At 41.4% G+C, this 18,377-nt stretch overlaps 1 protein-coding gene across 1 annotated transcript in view; it reads right to left on the reverse strand.

Moving 5' to 3' along the window:
• CTTNBP2 (cortactin binding protein 2) overlaps window positions 1-12,325 on the reverse strand; it is a 79,174-nt gene extending 66,849 nt beyond the window's left edge. The window contains exons 1-2 of the mRNA XM_064702690.1: window positions 12,154-12,325; window positions 364-471 (exon numbers count right to left, since the gene is read on the reverse strand). Coding sequence (XP_064558760.1) covers window positions 364-471; window positions 12,154-12,222 — 177 coding nt within the window. The 5' untranslated portion in view covers window positions 12,223-12,325. The remainder of the gene's footprint in view (window positions 1-363; window positions 472-12,153) is intronic.
• Between the last annotated feature and the right edge of the window lie 6,052 nt (window positions 12,326-18,377).

Consider the following 18,377-nt stretch of genomic DNA (forward strand, 5'->3'; position numbering starts at 1 on the left):
TGAATAGAGTGTATGAATGAATATAGCCCATCAGAACAAATTAAAAATGGACTGAATTTTTCTTTGAAGTGATTCCTTCCTTTCACAAATAACAGACTTTAGAATATAAAATAATTTAAAGAGCAAGCAGTATCACAGGTTTTTCACTTATTTGTTTGAAATTTTGTTGTTGTTTTAGACCAAAATTACACAGAATTATCAAACAAGAAGGAATTTTGTGATTACTAAGATTTAGTAAATCAAAACTTTAAAAATCACAATTTACTTGTCCACTAACAATATTCTATGTACAGTACAAAGGAAGAGGCAAAAGAGAATTTCAAAAATAGCCTAAAAGCAAAGCACACCAACGGAGTAACTTACCCGCAAGGCTTCGATCACAAGGTCTCGTGCTTCCAGTTCTCCTTCCATTACACTCAAAAGCATTCTCAGCTCTGGCTTGCTCAGGTTATCCACATCAAACTCTCTTGTCTGTAAGAAATAAAACACTGATGAGCACACTGACTAAAACAGTTACTGTAATTTGTTGTAAAACACAGATGTGTCAGCATTCATCTTCAGTTGTCAGAAGTTGGTGTCTTTATTTGTACTATATAAAGTCAAAATTAATAGCAGATAGTCTGATTATTTTTTTAAGTAAAGAAATTAAAGCTCTCCCATATTATATTGTTTCAAATTGTTGCAAGGGATCAGTCCTGCAATGTCTTGTGAATGATGAAGGTGAAATGGTAAAGCAGCTAACTTTGTGACTTTGCTCCCTTGTGCAGTTTCAGAGGCTGAAACAATTGAACAGATGTGAAACAGCACTACAGGGAGGAAGGCAAGAGAGGGGGAAAGGATCTCAACCACAGCACACCTAAGGCACCTGTGCAAACAGCTACCAAGTTACCAGCACACACTGGGCTGAATGGGAACTTCTGAAGAACAATTTGTGAAAAGACATGAAGTCTTATGTGCATGCTTTTCTTGCAGTCTCATTTGTTGGGCTGGAGGGAACAGTTCAGGTTTAGGAGGCACTAACATTCTTAGCAGCAGTGTCTTTTCACTCCACAGTTAATAACAATGGTGTAGGTCTGACTGCCACCCCGAGCAAGACAGGAGAATGGGTTTATACTGATGAATAAAATCACTGAGCACATACTCAGTGTACACTGGGAATACCAGCACAGCCTCTGTAAAAACAAATTCACTTCACAAACTGCTGCAGTTTTGTAACAACGTCAACAGGCACATGGTAACGTGGATCCACTGGACACTGATGAATTTGAATTTTCCAGAAGCTTTGGACAAGGTTCTGCATCCAATATTATACAAAAACTCCTATCCAAATGTTAATGGATAGGAAACAAACATCATGGGTAACAACCATGCTCCAAGATGGAAATAGGAAAGCAGAGGGCATCTCTGGGACCAGCCTTATTCAAGTCCTTCATAAATTGCCTGGAAAAAGGACAGAGAAGTGGCAGATACAGCTATTTCATGAGGAAGCTGGCACATAATTGTTCACTTACAGGTAAACAACGTCCTTTTACTGCTATATAAACCCCTGGTAAACCCACATCTCAAGGACTGCATAAAGTCTTTATCTAAAAAGTGTGGAATTGGCTAACTAAAAGAATAAAGAGAAAAGGAGTAAGTACTATATGAGAAAACACTACAAAGCTGGAAGACTTGATTTTGGAGGTGTGGTGAGGAAAATGTTATAATATTTACAAAATCACAAAGGTAGATAAAATTAATACAAATCTGTTTTTCCCCATCCACAATGCTAACACAAGCAGGCACTTAATGAATTTAAAAGGGGATTAATTTCAGGGAGAGAAAAAAAAATTATTCCATGTGCTAGATTTAGCTGTCCAGATTGATTTTCAATATGCTATTATTTCCTGTAAGGTAAACACTAGACTCCTGGCTTTGATCTAGATGTGTTTACTAGAAAGCCCTGCAAAGCAAACACTCAGCTACCTTCAGTGTGAAGTAATCTGTTGCTGTTACTGTGAAGTAATTACCAAATTAGGTGAGCAATGTATGTGGATATACTGTATTTTCTCCAAAGCACATACAATCTTAACATTCAGCTACTCAGAACTTAACTTCAGTAGAGAAAAATCCAATAAGGATTAAGGCAAGTACCATTTCTACTTTTTCAAGGCTAGAGGACAGCAGAACAGTTGTTCTTCCCTCAGGCTAGAAGGCCATAGATCTAAAATACCCAAAAATTGGATCTGTTAGTATTACTGTGTTACACTTTGCAGTTAAACATGCAGAGGTGCACAAATGACTAGAACTCTGTGCCAGAGCTTTAGCTATTTACATGCAGTATATGTTGGCTTGAGTTTCCTCATTCAGGTGAGTAACATTGACCAACCTCCCTGCACAAGCGGGGCCATCCCAGAGCACAGAGCACAGGATTAGGTCCAGATGCATCCTGAATATCTCACAGCCTCTCTGGGCAGCCTGTTCCAGTGCTTGGTCACCTGCACAGTAATGAAGCTCCTCCTCATCCTCAGGTGGAACTTCCTGTGCACCAGGTTCTGCCCACTGCCTCTCCTATGACCACCTGGTACCACCCAGCACAGCCTGGGCTCCATCCCCTTGGCACCCTCCCTTCAGACGAGGTTGAGGATGAGGTTCCCTCTCAGCCATCTCTTCTGAAGGCTGAAAAATTCCCTCAGTTTGTCCTCATAAGAAATGCTCCAATCACCCTATTTCTATTAAGCATAACTGTTTTGAAGATGGGACGATCCATTCCAACCAGAACTTTAGCCTGAACAACAGTTATCTTCTATTTTTGCTGCCTGGGTCAACTATTCCAGCAATCCAAAAAATAGCTCTTACTCTCCATACCAATGAATCACGAGAAACAACTGGTTTCTCTGAAGGCTTTTTTCCAATATATGCTGCAGCACCTCTCACAGTGCTCCTCACAATTCTATATAATGCTCACTGATCTAAGGACACATATAAAATGAGAAGTCACTAAACTTTTACAGCTCCTCATGTAATCTAGTGTCAGTAGAGTAGATTTTACCTTCCTGGCCGCAGCAGTTTTCACACTTGGCACTTCTAATTACTAAATTTAATTCGGTCAGATACAAGGACCACTTATCTACCATCCTTCTCCTGCAAACCACTTCACAAAACCTAACACTTCAGGGATAGAAATTGGTTTCTTCATACAACTTCTTTTATAAGAAAGTCTCCATTTTTTAGATGGAAAACTAATGCAGGGATATTTTTTTTTAAATAGAAAACAAGTAATAGAGGGGCACCCAAAAAAGTACAGCACACTTATAAAGGCAGATCTTTGTCAAAAGACTGTCCATCACAGGTGAAACATCTCATATCTGCAGTCTTTCCTGAGACATAAATGAAAACATTCTTGAAAAAAAACCATAGACATTCTTCAACATACTGTGGTGCAGTGATGAGATTTTTAACTAAGCATCTGATTAAGCAATTACATAAATTTTTTTCAAGTGTACACCTTGAACTAGAACATAAAAAGACAGCAAAAACTAGCAGTTAAATGTGCTCTTTAGTAATTTACACTTAGATATAAATAAACACAAAGAAACTTTAACAGAAAGACATTCCAACAAGATATTCAAATGATTTTTATATTTTTAATTTTAAAGACATGAAATAAGAACTAGCCAAACCACTTCATATCTAAATGACTCTAGCATATGAGGCTAAAAACCCACTTGCCCAAGCATCTTGTCTCCAAAAGCAGCCAACAAGGGATGCCTTGAGATCAGGACTAGAACAAAACAAGCCCATAATGATACTTCCCAGAAATACTCTCTCAACCTCCAGCAATTTTCAGCTTGTTCACCTTCTGAGCCAGAAATTGTCATTTTGTATATAGCAGCCCTCAGCTGACATATCTGTTGTGAACCTGCCCCCTTGCTCTTTGAATCTTTATGTAATTTTAGCATCCACAGCATTCCATGGCACAACTACACATTTTGTGTAGAATCACCACCTTTATTGTCAGTTACTTCTGTCTGATGCCTTCTCATTTTAAAGTATGAAACTGTCCACGATCAACCAGAAGAGACACACAAACAGAAAAATTCTTTTTAGGATGAAAGAGAATAACATCATTTTTTCTGGTCTTGTTTATTATTAATTTTATGCTCACTGAGGCTTTTTTCCCTCCCAACTTTATTTGGCAAATTCTGAAACTGGAATGACTACTTTTTTCCAGTACTTTAATGTCATCTTCAACTTGTTCACTATGGATAAGCAACATCAAATCCATTCACACAGGATAAGAAGGTGTATGGCAGTCACTGAAGATGCTACCATGTCTTCTCCCCATACAAATCCCTGAATCAGCACTCACAGAGCTGCAACATAACCCAACTGGACCAAAATGCATAGTTTAAACATCTGAAATATTCCCAAGGACAGTTGTAAAAACATCTTAAAGACCTGAACAGATAAAGCATATGATGAAATAAAACTATCCTCCCTCTTAAACACTCTGTGCCATCTTCTGTGCATCATGATGTCAGTCATGGCAGGCTTGCCCCAAGTTCTTATTCAGATGCAGCACTGTTTGGCCAAGTCATAGAAAAAACTGCTGGTTAGATCTAGAGAAGTGTTCTCCCTAACATCTTCCAGTGAAGCACTAAGTCTTAGAACTCCAGAAAATAAAGAATGCATTAGTAGCTCATGGCTTATGTGTCACCTAGGGTTTTGCTAGAGTACTTGTGGCAGAGTGCCAGGTTGTAAAAATTTAACCATCAACTTAACAACTATGTATCCAAGCCAGCCATTGTATTGGTTTTATACAGAGATATGGGAATACATTGCCCTAGAAGATATTTCGTATATACAACCAAAACACAAGAGAACTTCTTCCTCTACTTCTTTCCTATTTCAAAATGTTTGGTTTATTTGATCTATAAGAATAAAGTACCTGAAAAACACTACTTCAGTTCTTTCTGTCTCCAAAACTCCATGTTATTCTTCCAGATCAGTTTTGTCAGGGGTGTATGCTGCCTGCACCAACAACAGAGCAAACTGCTAATTAGATAAACTCATCCAACTACCTGCATGTGTGTCACAAAAACCATACAGGCAAAATGATACCAGCATTACTAAAGACTAAAACAATCTCTGCCAAGCCTAAAGGAAGAAAAATCCATCAATTCTGAACAAGAGAAGGACTACTCAGAAGAGCAGTGATCAAATTGGAAAGGCATTTTCCAGCCTCCATTGCCTTTGGAAAAAATAGAAAGAAGATGAAATTGGAAGGTCACCATGAGGCGCCGGAAAAGAATGGAGTCTTTCTCACATGTAAAGCAATTTAGAATAGAAATGGTAAAAGTCTTTACAGTTAAATGCATCACCCCACTCTGGAAAAGAAACCAAAACCACACAAACACCAAAAACCAAAACAAAAAAAAAACCCAGAAAAATATGAGATTGGTAGTGCTAATAGTTTGGTTTTGCAGACATAGCCTGGTGGATAGCACTGGCAACCCTCAGGAACTAAAGGTGCTGTTCATTCTGCTATTGCAGCAACTGTTCAAAACTCCACTGCCTTCAGCAGAAGCTCAAAGAGATAAGTAAAGTATCAAAGCCACAACTTTGTACTTTCCCTAAACATAACAAAGGCAAAAAACAAATTAGCTGGGAATTAATCACAAATGACCATAGGAAACAAGCTCCTTCTTGCTCAGAAAGCTTTTTAAAAGATGGAGTAATAATCCAGGACTTGGGCAAGAAACCTGTGGAACATAACTGAGGACTGGAAGGGCGGGAGTGGGGCAGGGAGAAGAATAAAAAGTGTACAAGAAGAGACATAGGGAAAAGCTGTCAAAAGTAAAAAAAGAAGTATTCTCAGAAGGGAAGGGAAAGGTACATAACTACATTTATTACATATTTTGAGTTCTCATCAATACACAGCAGAATCCTCTTGAGGATTCACGTAGCAGACTTCCCAGATAAGGTTCTAAAAACTAAAAAGGTTTGCTATTACTTATTAGGCTACATAAAATAAACTTCTAGTATAGTGATGGCCCCACATCTGCCAGACCCATGAAACAACTGCACCAGAGAAACACAACCACGGCTTGTATGTTTTAAAACACCAAGTACGTTTCCCCAGTACAACTCATCTGATCAAGTATAAATATCTATTTTCACTAATTCTATTTAGTTTCCCATAGAGAACTACTTATTGTGAAATGTCCCAAGATTCAGAGACACTTTTTCTGGGACAGGCAGATTTGATACAGAACTTAGGAGAGTCATCCATGCCAACTGGACTAGCAGCAGAAGTCCAGCTGGGATGCCCCAGAGTACCCCAAAGGGGCCACTAAAGGTGAAAACCTAAAGGTGTGTGTCCTGTATGTGTGTATGTAAGGGAGGTACCTAATGGTACCAGCTGTGCTAGCCAGGTACTTGAGGCCCTTTTATTTTCAATGGAGTAGAATCAGCCCAGTCAAACAAACAAAAAAGCTCTTCAGCTAACCACCAGCAGAACTATTTGCTCATGGCTCCACTGACTGTAATAGGATATTAAATATTGTGCATAAACATAGACACCTAAATTTAAATGTTTTGAACCCATTCACACCTCTACCCATACCTTCAAGAGCCAGCTGCCTAAGTCACTTCACTCAAAACCAATGAAGTTCACAAACCTGTTTCTAAAACAGGTTATTCCTTCTAGCCACTTACTTCACCAGCTATAAAAGGAAGTGGATATGTGGTCAAATGAATCATAGCCCTTTTCTAATAAAGAAAACTGCAAACACAGAGACTGCTAAAAGAAGGGGTTATAATATCCACATAGTACTCATGAATACTTCAGGGAAAACCACAGTTTATTGCTTTGCCTGTGGAAGGCCTGTTCTTTAGTCTGAAACTAGGGTAAGAATCTGTGATCCTCTTCTTCACCAGAAATTATCTGATGCAAAAATACGTGTCCATTTCCCACCACATCCAAGATGAACTTCAGAAGACATAACCTTTAGGAAATTTTCTAAGTAACAGAAACGGGTATGAAAGCAGAGAAATATCCTCCAAGGAAAAGCAATGTCATTGAATTTGCTCCCCAACTAATATGGAATTTTTTGCTGAAGAGAATATCATCTGTTGTTAACATTCGACTCATAAAATTTCATAGTCATACCTAAGGGATCATGAGGGTACTGTATATGCATTTAATTATAACATCCATTAGCTCAATGATTTTTATTGGATTGTTCACCACAAGAAGTTACCCACTTATTCTGCCCTCCTCAAGCACACCTCCCCAGCTTTCTGGGTTTATCAGAAGGTTTTCTTTAAACGGTGTGGGGGAGGTTTTGGTTAGCTATTGTGGGCTTTCTTGGCTTCAGCCAACAGCAAAACTTTTAACAGTTTCAACATTAACCACAAATATACCTCAGAACTGGGAAATTTGTTTTGGAAACAACAACAAAAAAACCCCAACCAACCAGCCCCCAACCCCTACAAAATTACTAAGACACTGACCTTTATACATACCCAGATATTGTCACAGCTGTTAAAACATTTCTGCAATCTATTAAAAGCCACAAAGATACTTTGCCATTTTTTAGTTCAGTGCAAGTTAGATTCAGTGCAAGTTAGGCTTCTATGAAGACTGAGGCCTAAAAATCCTCTACAATCATGTTTAAATTTTTAGATTTAATGGGCAATTTCTGTTCAGCAAGTTGCTTCCAAATAAGTCACTTGAAAGGCAATTAGTAAATTTACATACAGATATGGGTTACATACAGATATGGGTACACACTGTTGAAGCTATCTCTGTTTTCCAGAATTTTACACCTTACTTTGTGCAATGAGAGAACCAAAACACAATGCCCAAGAAAGCTTTAACTCATATATCACTTGTACATACCAGTACATCTCCCCTAAGCCTCCTTGACAGCTTCTGGCTTATATGTTCAAGGATTATACAGCTGTTTTAAATCAATTGTTCCTTTTCCTGGGTAGGAGTAGGTGCACAACCAGACTGCAAACTGCTGTCTTCCTGAGATCTTTTCTTCCTGTCCCAGTTTCCAACTCTATTCCTATCTCGTTATATCCCCTCTGAGGCCAAAACAATGCTCACACAAATGAAGTCAAAGCAGTAGGGAAAACAACTGAACTTACTGCATCCATCAGCTTTACACCTCCCATGTCACTTTCACATATCTGGCTCAGAATTTTCACCTCTGCACTTCACCTCTAATGACAGACAGTGTGACAGTCCACACTCAGAAGAGAAAGGAACATTTACAAAGTGGACTGCATTCAGTGGCTTTCTTTTCTCATCCCCAAAGATCTTCACCACACAGGAAGAGAAGGTGTGCTGCAGGTTGTGGAGCAGAAAGCATAGAAAAGGCAGTGCTGTAGTTCGGAGAAGGGGGAGGAGAGGAAGAAAGGAGGATGGAAGTGTCACTGCAAGATGGATGGAGACCAATGTCTCACCACAGAGAAGCAGGAGAACTAGAGCAGACAGAACTGTGCTGTCTCTGCATGTCACCTACATGCTGAAACACAATGGCATCACACATCTGACTAGGAGAAAATACCTCCTCTGAATGATAATGCAACACTGAAAACTTGTATTCAGATGATAACAGGGTTGCTAATGGTCCTTTCCGTAAGTGACCATTTTCTAGCATGTAATCTCTTGTAAGAGATATAGTCTTTGCTTTTCAAGGCTATGATCTCATTTTCTACTACTTGCAGTAGTTTTCAGATAAGAATCTTTCCAACTGATCTAAATCAGCCTATATAACTGATATCATCAAGCCATAATTTAGCATTTCATTATATTGATCAGAATGGCAGTTCTACTACTAATATTCTTACAGATCAATAAATAGTGAATACACCAAGGTAGGCATAAAATACCCCACAATGTCACCACAAAGTATCATGGAATTTCTCTCAGTTTACTTTTTTTTTTTTCAGTATTTAATGTAGTGTAACTTTTTTGTACTGTTACACAACCCACAGCAACCCAGAGTGATCCTGTGGGGTAGGCACACATTCTCAGGGCAATTTTGTAGCAACATCCTTACTCGCTCTAGTGGAGTCAAGACTGCACTCTATCAATATCCACTACGTGTACAGCTTTACAGACAGCTGAAGGTACTGTCTTTGAGGGGAAAATAACATTTATGCTTTTGATCACTGGTCAAGCAAAATCAAACCCCAAAATTTTACTGAATAATTTCAACAGACTTCATGTTTGATATAACAGGCTTTTCATAGGCTTTGTTAAATCTACACTGAAGCTAAAGCGTGTGACAACCCAACCCTCTCTGCACAGCAGGCTGATGTTCAATGTTTCAACAAAAAGACTGTCAAATTGGATTATTTCTTGCTATCATATATATATAATCATTATTGGTAGACATTAGGCAGATGGAAGCCATTCAAAGATGTTTTAAAACACACACATATGTTTTCTCTCAATTCAGGTCCAAGCTGCATCAACACAATTTCAGTGACTTCAGTGCAATCATGCTGAGCAGGTATGAAAAAGGACCAGAACCACTCCCCTGCCATTTTTGCCTGTCATCCTTACCACCATAAAAATACCAGTATTTTGTGGGAACGAAGGGATGGGCTCACCAAATGCTGTGCTTTATCCTAGGAAACTCAGAATAACAACATTATCAGCTTTGCTCCTAAATGTAACACACTATAGAACAGTCTAGGCTTTTCCAGTCAAATTCTCTGGTGAATGTAAAGCACTTCCCTTTCTTTGCTACAGTGCTTCTAAAAAGAGCAGAAAAACTCTTTATTTTCCAGTGAAGCTATTGATAATGTATCAAGACACAAGAACAGAGAATTTAGTATCAAGAAACCCTAGTGTGCTGTCCTTCTGCTTACAGCATAAACCTTACACATTAACACATTACTAATACAAATACTGCTTCTTCAGAAAAAGCTCAGGAAAGCTCACAGCTTTTTCCTGCACCATTTGTGCAATCAGAATTCTGAGAACTAGAAGAAAAAAAATATAAAACAGAACAAAACTAAAACCCAAAAAAAGCCCTAACCCAAAACTGTACTTAAAACAATATTTTTTATAAGTTGGAGTTTAGTGTGACTTATAGTCACCTGAATGATTATGGTCATCCAAAAAGTAGGCCAGATGATCCAATTCATAATTCTGTATCTCTAGTTTAAAGACAGAAAATAAAAGCTATTCACATTAACCCTCCAAAATAAATATTTAGGTATTATAAATGTATTGTTTTTTTAAACACTAATTGCACAGAGGTTTTCTTTTTATTTTCCAAGAGAAAATTAATCAACAATCAAATGTTTATACTGGTAAGGAAAAAACCATAAAACAAAAAATTAATAACTGAAGATAAGTTAGAAAGGAAAGCAGTATTTAAAAATATTTTGTTATTGCTCAAGTATAGCTATTATTTTTGTTAGGGAGAAACACACAGTTTACATCCTAGCATCTCTTCACTTTTAAAAACATATTTTAAAATGAGTGCACAGTGGAGAACTAGTCCTCCTACCTTTCACAATGAGAACACCAAATTGCATGAGTGGCTTATACTCCATTGCCTAACAGTGCAATACTGAAGTGCTATTTGATTACAGGCTACTTGTTTGATATTTTAAAACTGAAAATTAAGGCAGTATTAATATGAATATAGTAAAGAATTTAGTATAAATAATTTTGATGAAAACCTGGGCTTTAAAGTATTTAAGCTTGTTTTTAGTAATTCTTACCTTAATATCCATTTTATCATTATGTCATTGTTTTAATAGACAGTGATGTTATAAATATGCACTGTGTTAGATTTGCTTTTTTAAAGGAAAACTGAATTTCCACAACACTGCAGATTTTAAGACACACAAGGACAATTATGTACACAGTTGGAACAAGGTTTCAGATAAGAACTAGTGCCTGTTTGGAAGTAAACAAGATAATAACAACAAAATGCTGGCAATAACCTAAATTTCAGAGAAACTAGTGCCCCTAGCTTCGGGAGTCAGCGCCGTCAGGAACGATCCCGATCAGAACGGGCACCACCGCGGTTTTACCGCCCTGAACTTCGCATGTGGCTACGAGACCGAGCAGCCCCAGCGTGACGCGGGAGCTGCGGCTGTCGGCCAGGCGAGTACCGAGGGCTGCTTGGCCCGGGAAGTGCCCAGACAGGCCAGACCACGGCAGGTCTGGGATGCAGCGGGAGAGGGAGAGCCGCCGGGCTGCCAGAGATCTGCCAGAGCACGGGCGAGGAGGAGCCGGGCCCAGCAGAGGCGCAGACCGCCCGAGCGGACGAGCCTTGCAGCCTTGGCTGGGGGCGTGTGGAGCAGGAGAGAGGAGCCCAGGGCCGGCCCAGGGGAGCGCAGCCTCCCCCTGCCACCGCTGTAACCATCGGCTGGCACCGCACCGCATCCCTCCCAGCTGCCTCACCCACCCGCAGAGAGGACACGCCAGCAGGGAGGGCGTTCTGCTCCGCTTCTGAGGATATTTGAAGCCGGGAGCCAGATCCTGCCCCTGGGGCGCGGGCCCTGGGACCCGAGAGGTCTCCGCACACCCGCGGCTCGGGACAGGGACTTGCGGCGGGGGAAAAGGACGGTGCCTCTGCGCCGTAAAAGCCTCACGAGAGGCAGGCGAAAGCCAAGTGCCTTACGGGCCCGGCAAAGGGTTAAAGAGCAACATTTCCCCGCGCCCCGGTCTGACAGGTCCCGCCGCCCCAGCCGCTGTCAGCACCTCAGCCCTCCCGGACAGCCGGGGCGCAGCCCCCTCGCTGTGTGAAGCAGCGGGAAAAGGGCGGTGGGTGGGGGAGAGGCGAGACCGGCAGCGGAGCCCCCTCCATGCCCCTCACGGGCGCCGCACGCCGTTCCCCGCGCCGGAGCAGCGGGAGGAACAATGGGGGCGAGAACCCACCGGCCCCGCTGAGGGAAGAGGGAGAGCCGCAGGGAGGCAGACCCCGCGCCTCTCTCTGATCTTGCCCGGGGCGGGACGGGGCTCGGCGGCTGCGGGTCCCACAGCGAACCCCGTCCCGCCCCGGGGGACAAGGAGGGCGGAGGGACGGAGCGGCGGAGGCAGGTCTCGGGGCACGGCTTCGTCCCAGCGCCATGGGGAAACCCTCCTCGCCGCGGCTGGATCGCACCCCCCTCTCCCGCCAGGCCGATTACCGCTGCCGTGGCCGCCGAGTCCTCCCGCCCGCCAGAGCCGGGCTCGCCGCTCGCTCCCTCCGTCGCCATCTTCCCGCTGTATCGGCTCGGGCGCGGAGCGCGGTGCGGAGCCGAGTGGCGGAGCCGCCGCCGCCAGGCGCTTAACCCGCTCCCCGCCGGCAGCGATCCCGCCGGCAGCGAGGGCGCTTAACCCCTGCGGCGCCGCGCAGGCGGGGCTGCCGAGCCGAGCCGAGCCGCCCCCCGCGCCGGCAGAGGCGAGCGAGTGCCGCCGCCGGGCGCTCGGGCTTCCCCACCCACCCGCTCCCCGTGCTCCATACGGCGGCCCGGAGACAGGCGGAGGGGGAGCGGGACCTCGCCGCGGGCGGCCGGCGCGCAATGGTGGCGGAGGGGAGTGTCCCCGCTACCGCTACCCGGGCCCCACGCACGCATCGCTCTCCTCCCTATCCACCCCCGTGGTTTAGCAGCAGAAGAAGGAAAGGAAAGGTTGTGGATGGGACGAAAAAATAGGGAGTTGCAGTGGGTTGGCTTACCTGATTCGTGAAACCTCTAAACCAACTGAAGTCTTTGAGGGCAACGGTGTCTCTTCCTTGCTGGGGGTGCTGACTGCAGGAGTCACCTCTCCCTCCCCTGTGGAGAGGTTTGGGGGAACATTCTGCTGCCAGCCATTGCTTGACTGCCTTATTTTCAAGGCATGTTTTCAGACCTTGTGTGAGGGTGGACACTCAGCCAGGCCCAGTGTTTTGGCACCTCTCAGATGCGGTGCTGGAGCCCATCCTGACCTGGGGCTGGGCTTTGCCATTCCAGGTGGGTACTGAAGCCAAATCCTGTTCAGGATTCCTTCCAGAGGAAGGTTTTGTCAACTGAGATGAACGTTCCCTGCCCAGGAACATCCTGCACTGCCCCTCTCCAGGGGATGTTCCTCACGGTCTTGCTGTACTGCTTTGCCCCAGCAATGGGGACCTACACCAAAACAAATCTAAATGGACTGTGGAACCAATTTATCTAATATAAGCTGGATTTGCAACACTGTTTACTCTGCAGCCACATAGAACTTCCACCAACAGCAGGCTCCTTTGAGCCTTGCCCAGCTCCTGCTTTCACAAGGCTGCCTCAAGTCTGCTGAACTAAATCCCTTAAAACCAGCACCAGAAATGGGCCAATGCCTTGATCAAAGACAGCATGTTCTTCTATGCATGCTGGGCCTAAGGATGGAAGTACCCATACATGAAATTTTTCTCCTTTACATCACCAGAAGGGGAACTGTAGTAGAATAAATTCCAGTTGTAAGGTAGATGCACACTGAACAGAGCAAGAAGGCAGTGTATAGGATCCACTACAGGGTACATAAAATTCAGTTAAACAGATGTTTTCTGGTTTAGGGCTTGTTTTTTCTTTCTCCTTGAAAAGCAGCTCTCCTGCTCAAGCTTTACATTTTTATAACTATAGTGTGTGCTCACATCCCTTCTATCACTGAAGCTAAGCTACATTGATGACACATAGCCTAAAAAAACTTGTTTTTCTCAGTTCTCAGCACTCTAATACCATTTAACTTGTTTAGGACAAATTGTTGCTTGCCTTCTTTATTGAAAGCAAAGTGAAATACATTACCCATTATTATTATTTATATAAATTTGGAAGATTATTTGGTGTTTTGCCTTCAAGAAACGCAACAAGAGTAATTTGTTTCCTATGAACTCTGTCATACTCCTCTCTAAAATGGATTAAAATACTGAAGTTTTTAAAATTGCCTGACAATATCTTTTCTCCTACTGATTCCTGTCTACCATTATCATAACCAGTATTTCCCTATTCCATTAGAATCATTTGCTGTCCCTCACAGTTAGTTATGTGTCTCTGAGTTGGTGCAAAGCATGAACACAACATACTGTGTAAATACTGGTTTTTAATGCCATATATGTCAGAGCAATGCTGTAGCAAAGACTGCACTATTTATCTCTTGCTCTGCTGAGATCATAAACTGGTTTAGCTGATATTTTATCAAATACCAAGTGTACATTTATCAAAATAACAATGAATATTATATTAGTCATAGCTTGCCATTGCAGACTTCAGAACTGATCTCTCTTTCCTCATCTGAAGATAAATTTAGGATGATTTCTGAGAGAGATGGGAGTGCTTAATCTCAGCCAGCAAAAAATTAATAGAATAGATGGACCAGCAACACTTCAGTTAAAAGCCCATCTCCAGACAACTAATATCCAGCACATCATCCAAGTGCTGGAAGTTGTTTGATCTGCTGTTATGGTCAAAAAGATGACAGATATGCTTTTGAAGGAGGAGTGATCTATGTTTCTTTTTTATGTCATGAAATGAATCATCACAACATTTTGAAAATATTACTGATGTTTGTAATCATATGAGACTATACTGCATGTTTGTGTTTTCTTCCATTTTTCCCCTAATGACAGCAACAAGGCTTATGGTTGGCATGAGAGCACTAAAATCCAAATTGGATATTGCCAGTCACTCCTGGGAGTAGATTCTTGTGCTGCATAGCAATCACTGTGTCATCAGTGGTGGTGGTATGGTCCAAACGTCTTTGAGGTTTTGCTGCATGAAAAACACTTTGACACTGGGAATCATCTTCAAAGCAGATGATGTTTTTTTTCCTTGATTGTTACTACATCACTGGACAAGGTCTTAGTTATCCTCTGGTTATTTTTCTTATGCTACTGGCATCCTCTCCCAGAACTGGCTCAAAACCCACAGTAACACAGCATCTGCACACATTAGGAATGACTTCAAAGTGAGGGACAGACTGACTCCATGACTGCTGTCACAGTGCACGGTCATTTCTATGCCTTCACTATACAGGGCAAACCAGCTCTTTAATGCATGTCTAAGCCAGAGCCCTTCTAGGAGAAATTGTCTTTGCTTTCACTGACAATTTTATCACTACAGTAAGGCAAAGGAGTTGCTTCTCTCAGAGGAAGGTGCTCACTGTTTTACTATTAGCATGTAGCTGGCAAACTGAATACAATTGACTATTCTTCTGCTGTTCCAATTTTATTTGGCCTGAGTAACATAAAGAAAAGCCCAAGCCTAGGAGCAGGCCTTAAGTGTATTTCTTTCCTAGGATTAGAGAGCTGGCACAAAGCAGTGGAATGTGTCCACACCTTACAGGATGCAGCTGCTGAACTGAATGGTGCTTTTTCCCTCCCTTAGCACACAACTGCAGTGACAGAAAATGCCTCCCTTGGTTTGCTATTGATTGACAGGGAAGCAAATTGTGTGCCTCAATTGTACAATGTATTGTGGCTTTCCTACCTTGCAACTAACCATTTGTATGGGAAAACAAATGAAAAAGTGTAAAATAGTATTTTGTCTTTATAAACAAACAAACAAACAAACAAAAAGTCTGTGTCTGAATTTAAAGCAAGGAGGAGATGTTGAAGTCCCAAGATAAATTTTTGCAGAATATTAGATTTCTTAGCAAAAGTAATTAATCACTGTATCATCAAAATCTTCCCAAAGGTCATACCAGTGAAAACTTAAGACATTTGTTCCATCACCCTCATCTAGGAATCATCAAGCCAAGCCAAACAACATAATTCAAATACTGCACTGATTCCCTTTTCAGGAAACTTTGGGTTTGGAGACTTATATGCAGTACAGGGCACATGGATAACTCTGAGCCATTGACTTGGGTTTTGTGAAGAAGGGTTTGCTTTCTCTGAAAGATAGCACAGCACTGTGCAGGTGAAATTCAATAGCAAAAGAGACAATATTTTAGAGGGCATGTTGGCTGCTTCTGGGGATCTTAAAGTAACACTAAAAAGAAAAGTGAAAAGGAGGAAAAGTCAAAACGCTGAGAACAAAATAGAATCTCCAGTAGGCTTTCAAAGAAGAGAGGCTTTAATTGACTATGCAGAAGAAGCACAGTTAATAAAGTGTTGGACTGATTGATTTGTGGGCATAAATTCAACAGTGTTGAATATTACTATGAGCTAGTGATGTGATTCACCTGACTGGAGTGTTGAAAACTGTCTATAATCTGCTTAGAAAGGAACAAGTGCACAAAAAAAAAGGGAAAAACTATCAAAATAGAATGTTCTGAGTGTCAGCATTACTGACATTTCAGGAAAAGTTATTTGAATGTTTATGTGCTGTGTTTTTAATGTTTAAAACACAACATGAAGTATTTAGTGCCTATTGCAAACCTCACATCATACTAAAGAACAAAATGGCAATATCCTCAAGTATCTTTTACAAAAGAAGAGACAGCTGCTATCACTGAGGCTTTGCTTTGAATAACATCATTTTGCCATTACTGTAATATCCTGTAAATATCTAAAAAATATGGGTGATGATTCAAAAAGTTAACCTTGAGCAGAAGGAGTCTAAATGAGACATCCTTTTAACACAAGAAGAGGAGAAGCTCACTCCAACTGGAATCTAAAATTTTAGTGTTTGCTGTGCCTAAGTTCTGGAAATCTGAGCCCAGAATGGAATTTGGAAACTAAAAATGGGTACAGCTTATGAATTTGAAACATTTATTTTAGAGAAGTCTTGAAGCCTATGTTATGCAAAAAGATCACACACTGATTTTCTTGGAGTTGAAATACATAAGCTTTCCTATGAGGAAGAAAAAATACAATAACTCACTTGCTGTCAAGACAAAAAAAGGAATGTGTACAGCTTTCTAAATACCAGAAAGGTATAGAACAGTTAAAATTATCAAACTGGAAATGTATTAAAATATTCAGAAAAGGTAAAATCTATATCTTATTTCTCTCTTTCATTCATCTTCTCCTCCTGGTGGGTATCAGTAAGGAATGTGAAGGAAATGCAGAGAAGTTTTCTAACTGGAGCAATGAAGGTACAGGAATCTAGAATTCTCAGAACCAGTTTCCCTGAGCAGGCATGATGACTAATATACTTCTACAGGCATCACTACTTCCAAGCAAAAACCCCACTATTTTTTCCTGGACATGGGAGAAATGCTTGCTGCTGTGATCATATTGGCTGTAGTGGCAGGAGGCAGGAGAATTCATGCTGCAATTGCCAGACGTGCAAGAGTCTGTTCCTTTACTGGCAGGATTTATGCAGGGATCTGCAGTGCTGGGAAGTGCACTACCTCATTTTGGAATTTAACTCTTTGCCCACGAATCACCACACCATGAAATTAATATTTTCAGTGACTACTAAATCACTTTATTACAGAATCTCTCATCTTTTTATTCTTTTTTTTTCTCTTCTTTTTTTTAAAAATAATCCATTGATTGCTAAGCCTACTGTTTTAGCTTTTGCTTATTTTCATTATACAAAAGGTTAATTTTGAAATTGCCCTATGCTGCTGACATCTTATGAATAAAATTGGATCACTAAATACCCCCCAGTAAAGATGAAGCTGTACCACTAAAAATGGAGCACTGTATCCTTGCACAAACTCACCTGGAATTGGAATGCTAGAGCACATAGCGGGGGTTGTCCTCTCTGCCAAACCCTCCTGTTGTTCTGAGATCTCACTGTGAGCTCAGTGCCATGTTCAGGGTTGCAGCACATGAAACAGCTTCAGGAGGACCTTTGCTCTGTAATTGTAGGAACAAAACTGCAAGGGAGGTTAATCAACTCATTGCCAAGAAGGATGACTCTCAGGAAGGTGGTAACTACCTAAGCACTTAGGTAGAACATCTATATAGGGGCTTGGTAATGAAATATTTTTCACATTGAAATGCTCCACTAGGGAAAAATTCCCTTGCTAATGACACAAAACTGCTTCAATAGGTTGTTAGCTCCATCACTGAACTGCAGAACCACAGCCCAGGAGAACTGGCTCCTGTGCTGATGGCACAGAACAGAAATTATTGTACTGAGGAGTTAACTCCCACCTGGGAAAAAAGCATTTGCTAGAATAAAGGAACAAATTTACTTGCCTGTAGGAAAGTGATGCACTTCCTCACTGATGTAACTCAACCTTTGCAATGTAACTTTATTTATACTCTCAAAGTTGAAAAAGGATTTTATGGAAAGACAAGAGATCTCTGTATATGTGTGTGTGTGTGTGTGCGTGCTCCATGAACTGAACTAATGTGATCATATTGCCAAGACTCATAGTGACCTGAACTAAAGGTAGGCAACTCATGTGTAACTCTGTGGTTCAAGCTTATGGGTAAGAGAAGACTGATGAATGTTTTAATCTGGGGGAAAAATCAGTAAGACAGACTGATTGTGAAACCATAAGTAAAAAAGGCAAAATTAAA

Source organism: Zonotrichia leucophrys, chromosome 1A, assembly GCF_028769735.1.
Source record: "Zonotrichia leucophrys gambelii isolate GWCS_2022_RI chromosome 1A, RI_Zleu_2.0, whole genome shotgun sequence".
In the NCBI taxonomy this organism is placed as follows: domain Eukaryota; kingdom Metazoa; phylum Chordata; class Aves; order Passeriformes; family Passerellidae; genus Zonotrichia; species Zonotrichia leucophrys.